The 20202-nt window shown below is 44.7% G+C and overlaps 2 protein-coding genes across 2 annotated transcripts; one reads left to right on the top strand and one right to left on the bottom strand.

Moving 5' to 3' along the window:
• The first annotated feature begins 86 nt into the window (after window positions 1–86).
• On the top strand, window positions 87–1888 carry polr2f (RNA polymerase II, I and III subunit F). Its single transcript, XM_084677873.1, has 5 exons — window positions 87–260; window positions 445–514; window positions 813–943; window positions 1281–1352; window positions 1434–1888. Exons 1-5 carry the CDS (start codon window positions 241–243, stop codon window positions 1522–1524), a joined length of 384 nt encoding a protein of 127 aa, XP_084533999.1. The 5' UTR covers window positions 87–240; the 3' UTR covers window positions 1525–1888.
• Window positions 1889–6933: 5045 nt separating this feature from the next.
• Window positions 6934–13484, bottom strand: sox10 (SRY-box transcription factor 10). Its single transcript, XM_084677872.1, has 4 exons — window positions 13366–13484; window positions 9842–10693; window positions 8129–8391; window positions 6934–7807 (listed from the first exon to the last, which is right to left on the bottom strand). Exons 2-4 carry the CDS (start codon window positions 10279–10281, stop codon window positions 7011–7013), a joined length of 1500 nt encoding a protein of 499 aa, XP_084533998.1. The 5' UTR covers window positions 10282–10693; window positions 13366–13484; the 3' UTR covers window positions 6934–7010.
• Between the last annotated feature and the right edge of the window lie 6718 nt (window positions 13485–20202).

The following is a 20202-nucleotide window of genomic DNA, read 5'->3' as shown; positions in this document are numbered from 1 at the left end:
TTCTTCATGTAACAACATTGTATCCATTCTATTGGTGAAATCTATTACATTTAAATTACAGTAGAGCATTTTATCTTAGCGGAACTATCCTGTCCTGTTTGTTTCTTCCGGATGGAGCGAACGGACCGACAGACCGGAACCTTCCAGGACATTACTATCACGCCGACATCGCACTGTTGAGAACTGACTTGAGAATTTGTCATAATTTATTGAAATAACTTCTACTACACGCTAAAGAAAATGTCCGACAACGAAGACAAGTAAGTATAATGCTACAGTAGAACGTACCTTAACACATACCGCAAAACAAACCGATTGTGTGACGTTTTCTGTGGCTCATCGTGGGGACTGTCGTTTTGGTGCTGCGTGTATAAACAAAAATCGATAGCATGCTAACGAGGATACGTTTTGCCTTCTACTCTCTCAAAACGATCTAACATTTAGCTTCGATGATGGTGATTTCGATGACGGGGAAGAAGATGAGGGGATGGATGATCTGGAGAACGCAGAAGATGTATGTTTTTCCCTCCATGTCTGCAAACAGTATAACTACAGTAGCGTTAGTTCTCTGATGTCTGTCCCAACCATATGCTGAAACGTATAGCTACAGCTAGTTAGCTACATTCTTGTTTGAGAAACGTATTTATCTACATTCCAAAAAAGGTTTGACAACTTTCTCGTGCTCTTCAATCTTACCTTGATACATCACCAAACGCCATGTACCGTCGCATAAACTCAAGCGTTGGTAATTCTCGTGCTTCTGTCAAATCCGCTTCCCTGTCCTTGACGTTGTTCTCTGCCATGGTAACCAGGAGGACCGGGAGAACGTGCAGATCCTTCCCGCGGGAGAGGGCCAGCAGGCCAATCAGAAGAGAATAACAACTCAATACATGACCAAATACGAGAGAGCCAGAGTGCTCGGGACACGCGCCCTCCAGATAGCGTGAGTATTCCTCCTGAGTTCGACCTAGAGTCTAGGTCCTAGACCATAGACCATAGACTCTCATTGGAGAACTACCGTTGTTGAACATAGATTTAATCGCACTCCTAAAGACTGAAGCCTAATTCTGAGCTTCACCATGGAAGTTTCAGGTGGATATATTATTATATTACCTAGCTTTAACCATTTGATACGTTTATCCATTTAGACTAGGGTTTGGGATATTTTGCCTGTTTTAATCATATGAAAGTGTAACCTATGCGATTGTTTCACGGCCATGAGATCTTCTGGCCGCTGTTGACAGACATCTGGGCAGTATTAAACCTGCTGTCTTCTGCAGGATGTGTGCCCCAGTCATGGTAGAGCTGGAAGGAGAGACAGACCCCCTGCAGATCGCCATGAAGGAACTGAAGTAAAGCAACACATAAGCACTGTTGTCTTCTCTAGTTACACACAGACATGCTGATACTGAGTGTGTGTGCCTGTTCTTCAGGGGCAGGAAGATTCCCATCATCATCAGGCGCTACCTTCCAGACGGCAGCTACGAGGACTGGGGCTGTGACGAGCTTATCATCACCGACTGAAGCAGGCCCCGCCCCAGGCCCCCTCACGGCCAATCAGATCCTCAGACACCTGCAGAGGGATGTCAACAGTCAGCTGTTGACGCTGCACTGAGAACCTTTAAAGTTTTTGGTTTTGGTGCCAGTACTGAGTGTCCACCATTCTCCTGATGTAAATAGTTAGATCTGAACCTTTTTGTCTCTGACAGGCGGACAAGTTACAACATACATCCACAAGGGGGGAATGTAACTCAAGTCACTGTTTAGCTCAAATGTACCTTCAGAAACTCGGCTATGATTATGAAGTGGTTCTGTGAAGGGAGATGGTAGTTTGTTTTATAGATCTGTTTTATTTTTCCTGTGAATAAATTAATTTGTATGAAAGAAATTTAGCATTTTGTTGAATTCCCAACAGTTGTGTGTTGAGCCCAAGTTTATAGTCATGTCTATGCACCATTAACATCATTCCTGATGGATGTGACTTATTCATAGGAAGCTGGACATTCTTTGCCCAGCTTTATTCATTTAGCATAACAACATTGAGATGTAACTACATATGGTTCTGAAGAGGTGGTCAGGCAGCTCCATTTAACTGTGTAAAACTGAACTAACAAACCTCACTCAAGGAACAGTTGAAGTTTCCTCCATAGACATAGTTAACATGATCCCCCTGGAGTCACACCTGTGGTTTGTGACTCCATCTGGCATGGACCCCACATGTCATGAGCTGGAATAAATGAATTCACCTTATCTGAACTGTAATTCAGTGAAACCTTGTTCAGTGTAGAATCCACTTCAGGTTAGGCACTGGGTCATTCTGACGAGGTCTAAGCACTAATTCTCAGATGGAGGAATGTGTTCTTGCGCCACATTCTCCAGATCTCTGTATGGTCATCAAAGCCTTCAGCATTTTCTACTCCCTCCAACTTATGTTTGCTAAGCCTGGTAGTTTCACACACTTTCCTTCTTGAAGCGCTCTGATAGCCACCAACATATTAAGGAAACCAGGAACACATCCGTCGGCAGAGAATTCAGAACTGTGAGGACTGGATGGTGAGACAAGCTGGCGCAGGCCCTGGACTGAGCCGGCCTGGCCACAGCCCGCACAAACACACACGTATGCATACAAACACGTACTCATACATACAAACAGAAAAGCACAGGCTGGTCATTGTCAGAGAGGAAATAGGTTGTTGCCAAAGCAACAGGGAGAGAGAGGAGCAGGGGGGGGGGTTAAAAGTGGGGAAACCCGTCACCCGATGAACAGCTTTGGTGTAGGGAGCCTGTGGCACAGGGAGCCTTGGTTTAATCCTGGCCTTGTCTTCATCATGCACATTGTGACCCACAAGGTAACAGGATTTCTGATTAACATTCAAGATGGATTTGTACTTTTACTTTTTCTTACGCTCAGTGTTCTCAGTATTAGAAACCGTCTGACGACAACATGAAATCCCTGATCTCACCACGTTAATTTGTGACGGAGAATGTGAAGAGGATCCTGTGTTTGCAGCAGAGCCAGAGAGCCCGGGGAGGGTTCGCTCTTCCTGTCATGGGGCGGCTGAGACAGCAGATCATCACATCTCGTGATCCACCTCCCAGACCACGGACACAGCAACACCCAGCTGACAGATCCACCATGTCTAATAGCGCACCGCCTCCTCTTTGTCCCCCTCTCTTCCTGCCTTGAGCCTTTCTTGAACCCTAACGTTCTTCTCTCTCTCTCTCTGACCTCTTGTCCTCGGTTCACCCTCCTGTCAGGATTCTGTCTGTCCTCTTCTAGTCCTCTATCCTCTTCTAGTGCATCTTCTGTCTGGAGACACTTCATGTTGCGGCGGTATCTCAATGTCCACCCCATGTATTTATCCCTCTATCTCTTTTGACTCTGGTTTTCTCTCTCTCTTTCGTACAGTCTCAACCTGAGAGGGGAGAGATGGAGGGAGGGAGGTTGTTGGTGCAGTGTGGAGGAGGGGATGGGTGGAGGGAGGTTGTTGGTGCAGTGTGGAGGAGGGGATGGGTGGAGGGAGGTGGGGTGGAGGCTATGCTGCGAGTATGAGAGTCCCTTTGTATCCCGGCAGAGCTACAGGCCCGGCAGTTCTGGGTATGCCTCCCTCCTCCCTGCCTGATCCCTCTCAATGGCTCTCTTTGTCTTTACCAAAGTATCACACAGCCGATTAAGAAGAGGGAATTAGGAGTCAGGCTTAACCCACAACACACACACACACACACACACTGAGACTGGATTTGAACTGCATCTGGTGGGTCCTGCTAGCCCAGTGGACCATTGTACTGGTCTGTAGTAGGAGACATGAGCCACACCAAGCAGGAGCAAGGTGAATGAGCATCATCTCTGAAGAGCAAACATGGAGACTCTCTCGCTCTGTCTTTCTCTCCGTCTCTCTCTCTGTCTCTCTCTCTGTCTCTCTCTCTGTCTCTCTCTCTGTCTCTCTCTCTCTCTCTCTCTCTCTCTCTCTCTCTCTGTCTCTCTCTCTGTCTCATCTCTGTATGCTCTGCAGCTGTGTAGGACTTCTCCAGGTGTAACCTACTCACATAAAAACGCCCTCCACCTCTGACCTTTTGTGCTCCAGTGACGAGGTGACGCCCCCCGGGCTCTGTGGAGCAGAGGGTCTCATCCCCTCTGCAACGAGACTGAGCTCAACACAAGTCTGACTGGCAACGGACGTGTGCGCTGATGCAGTGAGTGAGAGAGTCACTGCTGTGCCTTTGTCCCACTACAACCCCCCCCCCACACACACACACACACACACACACACACACACACACACACACACACAATGGCATGTGACGTTAATGAGTCCGGTTTTGCATTGCTATGCAGGTCAAGTTTGTATTGAGAGGCGTGGCTATGTGTAAAATACAAGTCATTTCCAAGGTTCAGATTATGCAGGACTGGAAATGTCTTTGTGGTTGATTTAACTTAAATTTAAAATAAAAACAAGTTATTGATCAACCTAACTTTGCAGTGTAAGCTGTGTTGTTATTGTCTGTGTTTTATGTAAAGCAACGCTATGTATTTTATTCCACTGTTTGTAAGAGAACTCACTTTGATCTGCTCATGCTGCTGAAGTAGTGAAGACAGATGTTTTACAAAAGCAGAAAGAATACAGATTTATTTAGTGTGAGAGGGTCATTAGTTATCACATCTCTACTGCTTTGTCTTTGCTAGTATTTACACGCTCGTTCAACTGTCAACTTAACTGAGGAAAAATACAAAATAGCAACATGATAATGACAAGTCGGCCAAGGTAACAGACCAGAGGTTTTCAACATGTTGGAGAAGAAAAAAACTGTTAACAGCACATAAAAACATAACACGCATAAAAACATAACACCCGCATATATAAATAATAATCTTAATAGTCAAAACAAGTGTTTTCTCGCAATGTGGCAAAATATGGGAGGTCTAACATAATGAGCTCCTTTACTTGAGGAAAGCGAGATTTCAAAGTGTTAGCATGAACGCTCAGGAGACAACACAGTCGAACGAGAGAGAACGTGAAGCACTGCCCGTCACGATAGATGGTGGGAGAGGATCTTGTTTCAAATAATAACATGTCAGAATCTTATATTTGAACAAGGTCGATATGTCACAAGTTAGCGCCCAATTAAGAGATGGAGGGCTTCCCGGCTGCCTCAGAGGCAGGTCTGAGGTGCGGAGGACGTGTTTGACAGAGCACGGGAACATTAATTTCCAGGTGAAACCATCACACTCCCCAGAGAGCAGGCAGAGTGAAGACATAAAGAATGCCCTTTCTAGATGTTTCTATTTGTTTAGGGTTAGGTATGTTGCTTCAGATTTTTTTTATAAGCTAAATTAATCAAATGTCAAGTGTAAAATGTAAAAGAACCCAACCGGTTTCCTTTGCTGGGAGTTCTTCAAGGTTTTGAAGAGGATAATTTAATGGCACAATTCCAAACAAGGACAGTTTCATAAGTCAGTTAAATATAAGATAAAGTCAGTATGGCAAGAATGTAAAAAAATTGACTGTTTTTTAGAAAAATAACTACATGGATTGCTGCTTCTCTGTATTACACGTGTGGCTGGCAAGCTTTAATTTGGCCAAAGGCTGATTTAAAGAGATTTATCACTCACGCTCTTTTAAACCCATTATCTCATTCATGCACGCGTTCCTGCTCTTTTCAATCTCAGGCAACTGTGTTGAAGTGATGGCACCCAGGTGAGCACCAGGTGAACACCCAGGTGAGCACCCAGGTGAGCACCCAGGTGAGCACCCAGGTGAGCACCCAGGTGAGCACCAGGTGAGCACCCAGGTGAACACCCAGGTGAACACCCAGGTGAACACCCAGGTGAACACCCAGGTGAGCACCCAGGTGAGCACCCAGGTGAACACCCAGGTGAGCACCCAGGTGAGCACCCAGGTGAGCACCCAGGTGAGCACCCAGGTAATCCCTCTCTCAACTGTGTTGAAGTGATGGCACCCAGGTGAGCCCTTTGACGGATAGCAAATATAACACACAGCAACTATCTACACTCCTACCATTGTACACTGAATACTCTATATACACATGTCAAAAAACGCAGTGATGGAGACTAAACAGTGTAGTAATGGCAAAAAAACGATTTACTGTCAACAATGAAATTAATAGTTAAGATTATTAACAATGAAAATAATGTTTGTATTCCTCAACAGAATGACCTTAATTTTGGTTAGTAAAAAGGATTATTATATTTTACTGTTTGTCATGAATCTTATGTAACATATATTTGCCAAACTGTTTAGCACGGTTTTGAAATGCTCAATCAAATTACTCAATAGAGGATGTCAGATTAAAGAAAGAAGAAGAAAAAGATGTCAGAAATAGAGGATTTATATTTTAACACCAATCACCAGGGGATTCCACAAGGCTGTGGCCAACTGACAATGTCTGCTTCTGTAGGTCTGGTTTTACTTCAAAACATCATGAAAAAATTAAATCTCTCTATTAAATCTAGAATTTTGGTCTCAAAACTTTGGTCCTGTTCATGGATGAAACACACAAAAGAAGAATTCCAACTGTCATTACACTATTACATTACAGATTTATCAAACAAAATATTGATTTAATATTGGATGTTGTTCTAGATCATATAAAATGATCAGTTTTTCAACTTGCCTGAGATGTGAATGAGCTAGCCAAACAGTTTGGCACATCAGGTTCTCTTCCATAAATGAAACATTTTCAGTGATAATCTTTCAGGGTTTAAGAATATCCAAGATGGGCTTTCTCTATTTGAGTTGCCATAGTAATCAGGGTCTAACAGTCTCAGTGAAATGTGAACATGGCGAGATTACAACACATCAGACTGTCCCACAAACCACCCAGGCTGCTCCTCACCTGGGGAAGACCAGGCTCATCACCTCCTCCGCTCCAGCCTCCCCCCTCCGCCTGCCCCCTGCCGCCTGCCCCCAGCCCTGGTCACACCCCCTGCCACTGCTCTTCAGTTCTGCTGTGGTCGTGCCTGAGCCTGTGTCCCCACCTCCCCGCACGGGTCACGGCCGAGACAGTGTGGTGTAGACGGGCTGCTCCCAGTGCGTGGGGCTGTGTGACTGGGGTACGCTGGCCGGGTCGGTGATGGCCGTGTACAGGGGCCTCTGGCTGGGCCCCATGTAGGAGAAGGCAGAGTAGAGGCCGGGAGCCTGGCTAGAGTGAGCGTAGTAGGCTCCGGACGCCTGGTGGTCGGCGTACTCTGCAAACTGAGCCCTGGAGGCCAGCGAGGGGAAGGCTGAGCTGTAGTGGGGGAGGCTGAGAGGGGTGTAGGTGACGTGGGAGCCTGGCACCGAGGACGCCTCTGAGAAGTGGGCCCCCGGGCCGGACTCACTCTTGATCTGGGCCTTGGAGGGGTCTGAACCTAGCGGTGATCCGTGGTGCTGGTTCTGGTGCTGCTGGTGCTGCTTGGACAACCAGGCGGCAGAGTGTCCGCTGGCGGCGGCCAGCGCGGAGGAGATGCCGTAGGCGTACGGGGAGGCGGAGGAGCCCGCCACCGCTCCAGCGCCCTGCCCCACTGACGGGTGCCCGTTTGGGGGAAGGTACTGGTCGAATTCGTTGACGTCAAAGGGCTCCATGTTGGCCATGACCTCGTGGCTGATCTCCCCGATGTCCACGTTGCCAAAGTCGATGTGGGGTTTCCCAGGGCCTGACCCTGACCCAGTGGCACACTCTGCTCCTACCCCCATGCCCCCGCGGGAGCCCCCGGCCACGCCGCTCTCCCGCTTCCCCTCGCTAGACTTCCCAGACTGCAGCTCTGTCTTGGGGGTGGTGGGTGGTGTGGGGGGGCTGTGGCTCTGACCTAGAGGAGCACAGCATCGGGAGGAAGCAGAGATGTGAGTTTTTGGGTTTGATTCGAATTCGGTCTGAATGAAGGTGTCTTGTGTGTAGAATAGTACTGTTTGTCGCTTGTCATGTCACATCATAGATAACATCTATTTTACTCTACTCCACTTGACTCAACACCATTCTACTAAATTGTTTGTGCTCTACCTTTCTCAATTCCAATATCCTCTACTCATCCTACCCATCCTCTCCTATCCACTGGGCTCTACGTTACTGTAGTGTTCCTGTAGTGTTATATGTGGTGGTGTCTGTGGGGTGGGTGGAGTTGGGGGCCCACCTGCAGCGTGAGGGTGGTGTCCGTCGCCTAGCGGAGACCCTGTCCCCCCGGTGTGCACCACCTCCAGGTGGAGGCTCTTGTAGTGAGACTGGCTGTGGCTGACCTCTCCCTCGGAATGGCCGTCCCCCTCAGAGCTGGAGCCGGGCTTGCCGTTCTTGCGGCGGCGCGGCTGGTACTTGTACTCGGGGTAGTCCTTCTTGTGCTGCTTCCTCAGACGCTCCGCCTCCTCGATAAAGGGACGCTTGTCGCTCTCGTTCAGTAGTCTGGGGGCACGGGAGAGAGAGCGAGAGAGAGAGAGAGAGAGAGAGAGAGAGAGAGAGAGAGAGAGAGAGAGAGAGAGAGAGAGAGAGAGAGAGAGAGAGAGAGAGAGAGAGAGAGAGAGAAGATGAGTAGAGAAGAGAGAGTGAAAGAGTGTAATTGTAGATTACATTTCAGTTACCGGGACACTGAACTTTATTTTTTACTCTGGAACTTAAACTCTGGAATTCTAAACTGTAGAATTCTGAAATATTATAATTGTATTTCCTATTCCTATTTCCACTTCTGGCCTGCTGCGATTTGCTGCCATACAATCAGTCTTAGTAAGAGCTTTGTTGTCTGAACCTAAAACACGTCTGTTTCACCTATTGGTTGAGGTGTGAGCAGTGTTCCCACGGAACCTGCGGCATGTTCCCACCCTCTCTCTGACCAGCACTGGGTCTCAGTCTACCAGGCCTAGAAACATCTGATCTCCCAGCTGCACTGCTGCAGCTAAGGAGCTGTGCACACCAGGGGGGGTCAACAGTCCTGCAATGTGATTAGGACTGAAGATGTGGTGTGTGTGTGTGTATAAAAAGCATAGGCAACCGGTGCATCTCCTGGATGGTCATACTGGCATGAGTAAATCCTGCCCTCTCTAATTTGACATGTTTCTGCCTGGATCCAATTAAACAATCATGTCGGGGCTCAAGGTCAAGTCTTTATCTGATTAATTCTGTCTTCATGAGGTTAATGAATTAGACTTTCCTGGTAGCACACGGCTCACCACAACCTAACACAGACTGCACACGGCTCACCACAACCTAACACAGACTGCACACGGCTCACCACAACCTAACACAGACCAGAAGAGACTGGTGCCCACTTGTCTCTTCCTCAATGACGGATGACCAATCGGTCAGCTTGAATCATTACTACTATAAGTGAACTGTTAACATTCCAACATTATAAAAACTCATCACATTAGATCCATAGTATTTCAGTCTCTTTCAGTGTATTTTCCCCTTTTCCATGTTCAGTTTAACTCTAATAGAATGGAGTTTATAGTGAAGAAACAGCAACTCTGTGACACTCTAATCGGAGCAGTTAACCAGAGCTGAGGGGGATTTTGACAGAAAACACAGTAATTCCCTCTGGAGCCATTTTCCCAACCAAATCGCAATGAATTAAGCGAGCTATGAAATTAGGTTGGGCCCAGGAACACGTGATCAACCTTTGCCTACCTCAGACTTCATCGTCCATTTCACTCAACTTGAAATGTTAAAGAGAACAAGTTGTTCACAGCAAAACACAAGATGAATATATACCACGCTACATATTCCGTACATGTGTATACCATGCAACTGACTATGACACTTAAACTAGTGAACCACGGAAAGGATCCTGGTCCCTGTAATCGTTTTTACCGTTCAGTAATCCTCTATGTTGCCTGTGCTGTTGTGACGTAGACCTTACCTCCACAGTTTGCCCAGCGTTTTACTGAGCTCAGCGTTGTGTAGATGAGGGTACTGGTCAGCCAGCTTCCGCCTGGCGGCCTGGGCCCAAACCATGAAAGCGTTCATTGGTCTCTTCACGTGCGGTTTGCTCTTACTGCTGGAGTTCACGCGCACGGGCATCGGCACGAGGGTCCAGTCGTAGCCGTTTAGCACCTGGCTCACCGCCTCGCGGATACCGATGGGAAACCGGTCGTCATCTTCATCAGACTTTATGGAGAGGCCATCAGTCACACCGGAAGCCTCGTCACCGACCCCCGTCAGCTGAGACTGCTGTCCAGGCAAAGGTGAGTCTCCTCCACCTGTGGCACCGGAGGAGTGCCCCGGTGACAAAGACTGGCCGTCGTCCGAGACTCCAGGACTCATCTCCACCTCAGACAAACTTTGCTCCTCTCCTGACATCTTCTCTTCCTTCTTTCAAAATAACTGTCTCCGTCCTCCGGTAAATATCGAAATATAATTCCTTGATTTAGGAGTATTTGTGGCCTAAGTTATCTTGATATGACGTCAAAGTGTTGCGCTGTCTAAGTTTATTAAGAACGAAGGAGACCACTTTAACCTGATGTCGAAACCCAGGTGATACTACCCTTCCTCGAGGTCTCCTTTATATAAACTCCCAGTCCGTCTCAACTCTCAGCGTCCGTTCCAGAACTCTATTAGGATTCCACATCAAAGGTATTTCCATCCGTGTTGCTGGTATCATTCGCACGCCGCGTGTTTTAGACCACAGTTCACCTGTCTCAAAATGTTGTCTGGATCCAGCAGTCCACTATTCGTTAGTTTTTTTTCTGTACTTGTATGCTCTGGCAAAGTCCTGCAAAGAACGAAACACACTGATTATTAGAAGAAGAAAAAATAGGCCTGCAAAAAATGAAAATAGCCCCCAAAAAATCGCTTGATCGTTGATCAAGGTTGATTTGTTCATCTACAATTCACACAGTTCACAAGATCTCAAATTGTCATGTAGGGACTGTTGGAGAATTGGACACTACTAACCAAACCAAATCCCAATAGAAATTAACAATACAAGCCTATTCGCAAGTGTAACATTGCTATCAGATATATGCAGACACGTATGATTTGAGGTGCGCCTGTTATTTTAGCCTGGTACTCGCTCCCTGCTAACAAGCTACTGTTTAAGGTTTGGCAGTTATTCCAAGCTCCCCGGAGAGAAAGTGCTGGAATAATATGAGTATGCACGAGCACAGGGCTTCGATTTATTCCTGCAAGCTCTTAAATAAACAGTTAGATAAACATGGGCTGGCGCTGGAAATATAAACCGCGTGTGGGTATGTGTGAACGCGCGTGCGTGCGAGCGAGCAGGACACTGCCTGCTTGTGAAATTGTATATGCCTGTAGACATATTTGGGGACGAAAATATGGAGTTGTGTCCATTGAATCAAAGTTTTGCTGTGTTGACCGCCTTCTGACACGACCATAAAGTTGTTATTTTGCGAACTTCTGAACTTAGACAACACAAACACAACTCCGTCGCTATTGTGTTTGGATCACAACTCCTTAGGGTCAACCATATCGAGGACATTGATTTATTGGCGTGCGTGTGTCATCTTGCGCTTAAGTCACCAGCAAACTTTTACCGTTTTGACCGCCCTCGCAACTCGCGTTCTGACTGGGTGTCTGTGCAACGTCATACTAATGTAGGCTATTATCGATAGTGCTGTCTACTTGTTCGGTAAAAGATTAGGCGAATTAACGAGGGATCGTTCGTAATTTTTACCACGTTTGAATCACAAATTAATTAAGTGTAGCTTAATGGATCGCATAGCAACGCTTTTGTCCAATGAGATTTCACCTGTAGGTAGGTATCCAGTCAATTTCCTTTTAATGAACATCAGGGAGTAATATTGATAACCTCGCCGTTCCATTTGGCACAAGCCAAGCGGGCTTCCTCATCATGTCTGTTCTTCAACAAGCATCTGTCAGATTCAAACATGTTAATTATTCTTTCTCTGGCATGCGCTTCGTTACGCATCACAAAACCCACTTCGAAAAAAGTGTAGGCCTAATCCTTGTATTATTATGATTTTATACATTTACATCAAATTATGTATTGTTAAGATAAGACTTGTAGGCCCACTGATGTAGTTTGTGAAATGAAGTGACAATAATGGACACCGTTTTACCAAAGTTCTATAGTGGCACAACGTCCCACAACTTGGACAGAGCTACTCTGGTATTCAACAGCCACGCGTTCTCTTATTTTCAAACGTCATATTTCTTCATAACATTAACTGTCTATGCACGTTAGAAGTCAGAAACACACTGCTTTGTTTGTCCAGCGAGTGAAATACAGGATAGCCTAGGCCTATATTGCCTGTCAAAAACCTATTGATGGTGTTTCTCCGCATTCTGCTTAGATTGTGTTTGTGGTGTCTGGTGTTCTACCATCGAATGTATTTAGGTTACTGTAGCAGCGTCGTCGTCAGTAATTTACGCGTTATGAAAGACGAATAAAAGGAGAAGCCCTTCCGCTTGACCTGACAATAACTTAATTGCGTCCTTGAAACTATGTTCCCGTATCTGCGTTGTTTTCAGTTTTATATGGAGTAGCTTGTTTCAAAAATCCAAACATAGCCTACTCGCTATCCTGTAGGCTAGGCTACTTAAAATGTCGAACAGATGCAGGTTAATCATTTCAAATTGTTGATGCAAAGAAAGGCAGGTGAACGGAAATGTCACGAGCCTATGTATAGGCTAAAACTTTACATTGCCAACCTAGATGGTTTGGGTCTAATAAAGTTCAATAGGTTCTGATTGTAAATTGATAAGTGTTTTATAAATTAAACGAATATACTGCAACAGGTAGGCCCACCTAATTAAAGTCTGCCACGTTTGAAATAACCATAGCCTACATTTAAACTATGACAGCTAAATCAAACTAAATTTAAAGATGTCTTTATAATTTGAAATATTTGTTTACAGATTATGGTGGCTTTGTTGAACTCTCTGTAGTTACGAAGAGTGAGTTGGATGTTGGTTTATGACTGAAACTCGTTTGTTAAGTTTTAGTTATGCTACTTATAGGAAAACAATATGACTTAGGCCTACAACGTTCGTTTTGCGAAATATACAATTGTTTTTTTGTCTGGTAGCCTACCCCATTCTATCAAGCTCTGGCACATAAATAATAACAATGGTTGTGACAACAGTAAATCGACAGACTGTAACAATGCAATAGGCTAAATCAAAATAAACAAAAAATATTACCATCACAAAAAATCACACAATTATTATGAATAATAATACTAATAACAATAATAATAACACATTTAATATAACACGTAACAAAAGTAACAGCGGATAATAGGCCTAACTGAACACATAAAACATTTCCACATTCCCTTATGGTTATGCAGGATGGATAAAGACTCTTCAACTCTTTAACTTGATTATACGACAGAGAAGGAATAAGAGAGACAAAGGTTGCCGCAGAGAAGAAAGTATTTCAAACGCTAAGCACCTTACTTCTGCAGTGAAAAAGGAGGTCGCCCGATAAGCACGAGAGTCCGTGTGTTCCAGAGTTTCCAAAGTGACGCTCGCGCTCACTCCCCACCCTTCTCGCTCGCGCTGCCCCACTATGAATGCCTGCTCTGTGTCGCGCGCCGGGGCTTAAAGAGCTCCGTTGTGTGAGAAAGAGAAAAAAGTCTTAAAGGAGAAGCAAACTTGCACCGATTGAACGCTTGTGATTGGTCCGTGATTATTCTCGTCCGTTTCCTGCAGGGATGGGTTTCTTTGTCAAAATGCACATAAATAATAGCTGATTAATAGCTATGTTGTACTGTTTGCAGGCTATAGCATCAATTTATAAGAATAAATTAAAACTAATAATTCATCCCTTTGAAATTTAAATTCAAACTGACCGTTTTTTATATGAGCAGCAAACTTTCAAAGGCCTGAAAGGCTCATTTTTGCCCTTAAGTAGTTGCTTAACGCCATATCTGCTATTTTGAAAGCCTTCCATGGCTAAAACCTGCTCTAAAAGTCATTTAAGTTATTAGGTTTTAATTATAATTTACATAATTGAATTCTCGCTGGAGGAAGACATCCAGATTGATTGCAGTAATAGGCCTACGGATCTTTTTCAAACTTGCGAGTTGTTATAGGCTTAGTATAGGAGTAAACCTGGCACGAACCAGGCTGAAAGGACCAACAATGTGGTTCGTGATAGATCCACGCGTCAACGAGCTACTTTGAAGCGTCTCTTTTTGATTCTCTTTTGATGTAACGTCCTGGAACGTCATCTAAATTAGCAGCGGGTTGAGAGGAGCACACTGACGCATTGTTGACGCATTAAAGGCAGAGCCTCTGGCCCTTCTGCCGCGTTAGAGGCAGAGCCTCTGGCCCCTTCTCTGCCGCCGAGAGGTCGAAATACTAGCACACCACACACACACACACACACACTCACACACACACACTCTAACACACCTCCGCGCACACTCTAACACACCTACGCGCACAGACACACATAACACACATTTTCTGAGATACACAGCATGCCGATAGTGCACCTGCTATTTGTGTCTCACAATTCGTCTTGTAGAACAGCAGATAGTGCCGATACCGCTGGAATAAATAAGTCCACGCACACATTACTGTAACGCCATGGTCGGGCATCAACAGAAGACCTGTGTGTTTGTATTCATCAAAAGACGTTTTGACAACTATGATTTTGACCTGCTGTTCTAGAACTGCAGGACCTGACCTCGTAGGCCCTCATAGAGAATACATTGGAATGAAATGTAATTCCACAGCAGACACTGAATCGCCTTATGCTATGTGTGAGTTTCATAATTGCATCAGTGCGCACTCACAGAGCACACATTTAAAACTGAACCGCGTTCGGAGAAATAGTAACGAAAGACGAGGGGAGAGAATAATATCATGGGCCTAACATACGCGCTGTTCTTTACAACAATGACCCCTTGTGAGTCCTTCTCGCGACACAATGCCCCCCATCCAAAAATCACTTCTTTTTTTTCATTATCCATGAATGTTGACTGTGATAAGGGAGTCCTAACCATGAGTGAATCTCTCTGTCTGATTCTCTCTCCCTCGCTCTCCCTTTCATTCGCTCTCTACTCCTTTCTTTGGTCCCATTGTTTTATCTCAGGTGAATTGTAATCATGTGATCAAACGAACACCCCCCTCCATTACCCTCTTAAATGAAAAACTGAGGAACAAAAAGCAGTTCTGTGTGTATAAAAAAAAGAGAAAAGAGGAAAAGACCCGTGTCTCCCTTTAGTGCGCCTCTTTGTCCGCGTCTCAGTAAACGCTCACATATAGAGAAAACGTGCTCCAGGACTATACTCTGCCTATGGATATGCTGTCGTTCCGACCAGCTTTGGCAGCTATCAAACAGGGATGCTTTAGAATGCCACTCCGCTGGACTGCCCGGCCGTTGAGGGACCTGAGCCCTGGCCCCGTCTTTGAAGTGAGTGTTTGTGAGGGGCGCAGTAACAAGCTAGGGGAGGCAGGTTTGAGCTCCGTTTGGAGGAAACAGGAAAAAAATGATATTTTCTGGCTGTTGACACGCAGGGAACTGAAATATCTCATCGGTTTGGAATATTTAAGAAAGATTATAAAAGAGGCCTACATGTGATCTTCTGAGCAGCCTATATGTTTGAGAACGCGATGTGTTCTTTGGTTAATGATGTAAGCTGTTTATTATTGCTATTGTTGTTTTCAAACTTGGGAGTAACCTATAGGCATTACGAATTATAGTGTTGCATAGCATAGTAGCCTTAAATTGACCGTGCCACATACATACGTTAAATTCTTAATTTAAGCAGATTTTTAGAGCTGATTGAACGAGACAGAAGCAGAACATACATTTAGCAATTATATTGATTTGTAGGATATTTGGAAGAGCATCTTAAGGGATACGGACTAAAGGAAGATATGATGAATCATTTCTTATACCCCGAGGCCGATCCCTCCAAAATGATTGATTTGGCATAGAAAAAAAGAAACCGCAAAAGGGCACCAAGGTAAAGGTTACTGTTTTGATCGGCATGGCTTTCTATCAGCACATTTGTTATTGAATAATCAGTGAAAAGAAAAATATCTAATCATTCGTTTTGCGGTATTAGACTAATGCCAACAATGAAGCTGTAGCCTACTTATTAAGTCAAGATAACCTTCTATTGTGCGGTTGTAATTGTTTTTTGTAAAGCCGACTACAGATTAGGCCTACTCGCTGCAGACATTAAGGAAAGTTTACTAGTAAATCCAGTAAAGTAGTTTAGGTACATCTTTGCTTTTTCATAATAGGCCTTGACATCAGAATGATTAATCGAAATTATTTTTCACATATTTGACAAGGGGAAATCAAGGAGATGCATCAACAAAACGAACTATAGGCTATAGTTAACTTCTTATAAAAATGTTCAAGCAACATGTCTTTGCGTGTAATTAACTCATCGAGAACGGAACCAAAGGTGAAACCGTTACGATGTAGCTATATCGATTAAATGTTTGCATTAAAGTTTTATTTTAGTGGCTCTCGTATTAAGACGAAATGCCTGATATACCCTTTATTAAAGTAGACTGACTGATTATCTTTTGGACAATTTAATTGTAATGAGGTTACACAACTGTGGAATTATTGTTTTTGTAATTTTTTTCGATATAAAAAAATGGAGCAATTATGCCTAAATGTATAGACTATAATGTGTTTACGGCGGGATGAAACAGCATGAAAAATTGCACTGATTAATCAGTCATTCGTTTGTATGCTGCATTGTCTTCTGCATTGACTTCTAGCCTACAGCCCCTATGCGGCCTATAGCCTAGGCTATATTCGAAACACAATATCAAACATTTCAAACCGAAAGAAAATAGTAGGCCTATCGGCCTATCAAGATATGGCTTTGTTGCTGTTTAATTTGTGTGTGCCTGTCAGTTATTTGGTTTGTTTGAATTATGTAATTGAAAGACAGGTCAGGCAACAAATGCAGGAGTATAATACTAAAATCAATAACATGAATAAACGTTTAAATTAAGTTTGAAGGAGAAATAACAGTTTCAGAAATAAAAGAGTAAAAGTTTCAATTATAACTATCTGTTTGTAAAGATTGATATAGGCAACATAATGATACACATTCCTACATCAACTACACTAGAATTCTATAATACTATATGATAGTTCTATTAATGATAATTATTTAAACACAATCACGTGAAATGTTCCTGTGTTCAGTTCAAACCTAAAAACCAGAGGATATACTATTTATTACATTGTAGTTCATGTTAAAACAACATAGGTGCAGAAATCCTTTATGCTTGTTTTTTATCAACATCCTAGGTTGCCATCATGCACTGGGCCTCTCTGTGCCCGCGGACAGTGGCCAGCCATGTGACAGCGATGATGTTGTTTGTTGTGTTGTAGTGGCGCGAGACCGTGAGGTGCACAGTTATAGGACTCTGGGGCAGAGCTCGTGACCTGACTAGGGGTAAAAGGTTAAATCAGAGAGGGCTAAACGGCCTTTTGACTTCTACAGTCTACAGGAAGACGTCTTCCTGACGTCAAACTCTGTTCACGTCTGTGAATCTGACGGAAGCAGCGTTAGCGGTTGCGACGGCAGTTTACGTAGATGTGGAAAACTAGCCTATAACTCCGGTTATGAAGCTTTTACACAGATTCACTCGTCACCAGATGGAGAAAATATAGGAGTTATACTTATCAGTTAAAAAAGATGGTAGATTAATTGCACTTAATATTAATTGTGTGTGTGTGAATGTGTGAGAAATAGAGAGAGTGAGAGAGTGAGGGAGAGAAAGGGAGATACAGAAAAAGAGAGACAGAGAGGAGGCCTGGTCAACAGAAAGGCAGAGAAAGTTTAGATGAAGAGGAGTGAGGAAGGGGGGGGGGGAGGGATGTTTCTGTGGAACAGGAATAGGTCTTCGCTGGGTCAGGCACACATTCCTGGAGAAATCCTGCATTCTGTCTTTAGAGGGGACATCAGAGAGAGAGAGCAGGGAGGGCAGGGAGAGAGAGAGACCAGAAGAAATAGAAAAACAGAGGAAGAGAGAGGCAGCAAACAAGAGACAAGAAAAGAGAGGGGGGGCAGTGAGAATTAACTTCACTTTATGCGTCTCAAACTAAGAGAGAGAGAGAGAGAAAGAAGAGAGAGAGAGAGAGAAGAGAGAGAGAGATAAAGAGCCACAGAGAGAAAGGGAGAGAGAGGTCAGTGCTCCCTAATGCCTGACCTCAATGTAGCTGGTGATGTCATGGTATGTGGTGGGATGGACAGAACTGTTCCATCCATCACACTGATCCTGAACCCTCCAATAGGAATTCATCAGACAGCCAGTATCTACCATAGCATTACCCCCTATTGATAACATGCTCGCTCTCTCTTTTCTCTCTTTTCTCTCTTTTCTCTCTTTTCTCTCTTTCTCTTTCTCTCTCTCTCTCTCTCTCTCTCTCTCTCTCTCTCTCTCTCTCTCTCTCTCTGTCTCTCTCTCTCTCTGTCTCTCTCTCTGTCTCTCTCGTTCTCTCTCTCTCTCGTTCTCTCTCTCTTTTTACATATTAAAACCCCCCAGCTACTCTCTGTCTCTCTCCCTGGTGCACCTGCACAGGTGTTAGGTCTAACAGGTGCTGTACAGCAGGACTATTCCCAGTGTAAACAGCCCTGTCTTTGATTGACTAATGACAACATCACTATACTTTTTCAGAACTTGCTGGCTATTAGTAACAATGATTAAATCCTCCCAAATTAAAAAGTCTCTGGATCTTCAAAGCATGCAGTTAATGAAACTAACTCAACGTTCCACGAGAGCATCTTTTCTTTCCACCCTTTGTTTTTTAATAAATCAATGCAGCTGCGCAACACTTAAATGGGTCCCCCACGTGAGTGTCTGTGGCTACCAATGAATCCTGTCTTTGTGTTCCTACTGCTGAATTTCCTATTCTTTTTTTCCCTTATTTCTTTTTGCTTCTTCTCCTTCGCGGTGACTGGTACTGGATTGGGGACGGAGGCGTGGGGGCGGGGGGCGGGGGGGGTACATGTGCTCGGTGGTAGTGGATAGTGGAGGTCAGGGGGTGGGACCGCAAATGGTGGGGGTAGAACTTGGACGAGGTTCCAATGCAGCTGGGGAGTAGATGTGGGGCTGGCGGGGGGGGGGGGGGGGTAGTTGGAGAGAGGAGCCGAAATAGATGGGGGGATGCCAGAGGGCTTGGATGATGGAGGGAAGGAGAGATGGAAGGATGGAGGGAGGGGGGGGTCAAGACATTGCACCCTCCATGAATGGGCCATTGTGTGTCTGGGTTTATATCTACACTGGCCGGCCAAAGGAAAGAATCTAGTTACTCCAATTGTGTGAGAGGAACATCTAAAGGAAATGGATAGGGGGGTTTGTGGGGTAAAAAGGAGAGAGTTTGGTTACCTGGCTGATCTCCCCAGGTATTCAGTAATCTTCCATTTACCTGTTTGGAGAACCCAGTCGTGGAACACCTGGTTGGGGTTCTAACTGTTGTCCCCCACTCCTATGGCTTATATCAGGCTGCATCTGATGGTGGACCTATTCAAAAAGATTATTGGAATTTAAGTTTAACTCTCTTGTGAAATGTAAGCCTTGTGGCTTGTACCTTGTGATACCTCCATCAGTGTCAGTTGGCATCCCTCCGTGTTAACACACTTGCCCTGCACGCTGCAGCCGTGAGAGAAAAGGAGAGATGGAAGCAGAGAGAAACAGGACCAAATAGAGAGATAAAGATGACAAGGTGAGAGAGGAAGAGACAAAGAGAGAGAGGGAAACAGTGATAAAAAGATAGAGAGAGAGAGAATAGAGAGAGGGAGGGAGAGAGAGAGAGAATAGAGAGAGACAGAGAAAGAGAGAGAGAGAGGATTCAATGGTGCCTTGTGTGTTTCTCAGCCAGTCACTTTCTATCCCCTGGAGCAAAATACCTTAAGAGCCTGTCACCACTATCTCCATCTCCCAGTGTCACCTTGTGTGTGTGTGTTTGTTTGTGTGTGTGTTTGTATGTGCGTGCATGTGTATTATGTGTATGTTTGCATGCAAGTGCTTGTGTGCGCGTCCAAGTGTGTTTGTGCTAATGTGTGTGTACGTGAGTGTGTGTGTTTGTGTGCGCGAGTCTGTGTGCGGGTGAGTGTTTCAAAAAAGCAGTAGCAGCTTTATGCATGACAGAAGCCTTGGACAGAGGAGGGGAGAACTTCAAGAATGGTAATTGAGTGGAATGGAAGGCGAGGGATGTGCAGATTTAGTCATTTGCAGTAAAATGCAGAAAATGACGTTCCAGAATTCAAGATGGGAACGAACAAGAGGGTCTTTGTGGCAATG

Source organism: Hypomesus nipponensis, chromosome 17, assembly GCF_054491055.1.
Source record: "Hypomesus nipponensis isolate SF chromosome 17, ASM5449105v1, whole genome shotgun sequence".
Taxonomy (NCBI): Eukaryota; Metazoa; Chordata; class Actinopteri; order Osmeriformes; family Osmeridae; genus Hypomesus; species Hypomesus nipponensis.
This window is presented reverse-complemented; position numbering and strand designations above follow the sequence as displayed.

Bases quoted from the DNA above. Each gene is read 5' to 3' on its own strand.
- sox10 (XM_084677872.1), bottom strand. From the start codon at position 10,281: ATGTCAGGAGAGGAGCAAAGTTTGTCTGAGGTGGAGATGAGTCCTGGA. The intron at 8,392-9,841 runs GTAAGGTCTACG...CCGTGCCCCCAG, and splicing joins ACGCTGGGCAAACTGTGGAG to ACTACTGAACGAGAGCGACA. The intron at 7,808-8,128 runs GTGGGCCCCCAA...GTGCTCCTCTAG, and splicing joins ACACCACCCTCACGCTGCAG to GTCAGAGCCACAGCCCCCCC.
- polr2f (XM_084677873.1), top strand. From the start codon at position 241: ATGTCCGACAACGAAGACAA. The intron at 515-812 runs GTATGTTTTTCC...CATGGTAACCAG, and splicing joins ATCTGGAGAACGCAGAAGAT to GAGGACCGGGAGAACGTGCA. The intron at 944-1,280 runs GTGAGTATTCCT...TGTCTTCTGCAG, and splicing joins ACACGCGCCCTCCAGATAGC to GATGTGTGCCCCAGTCATGG.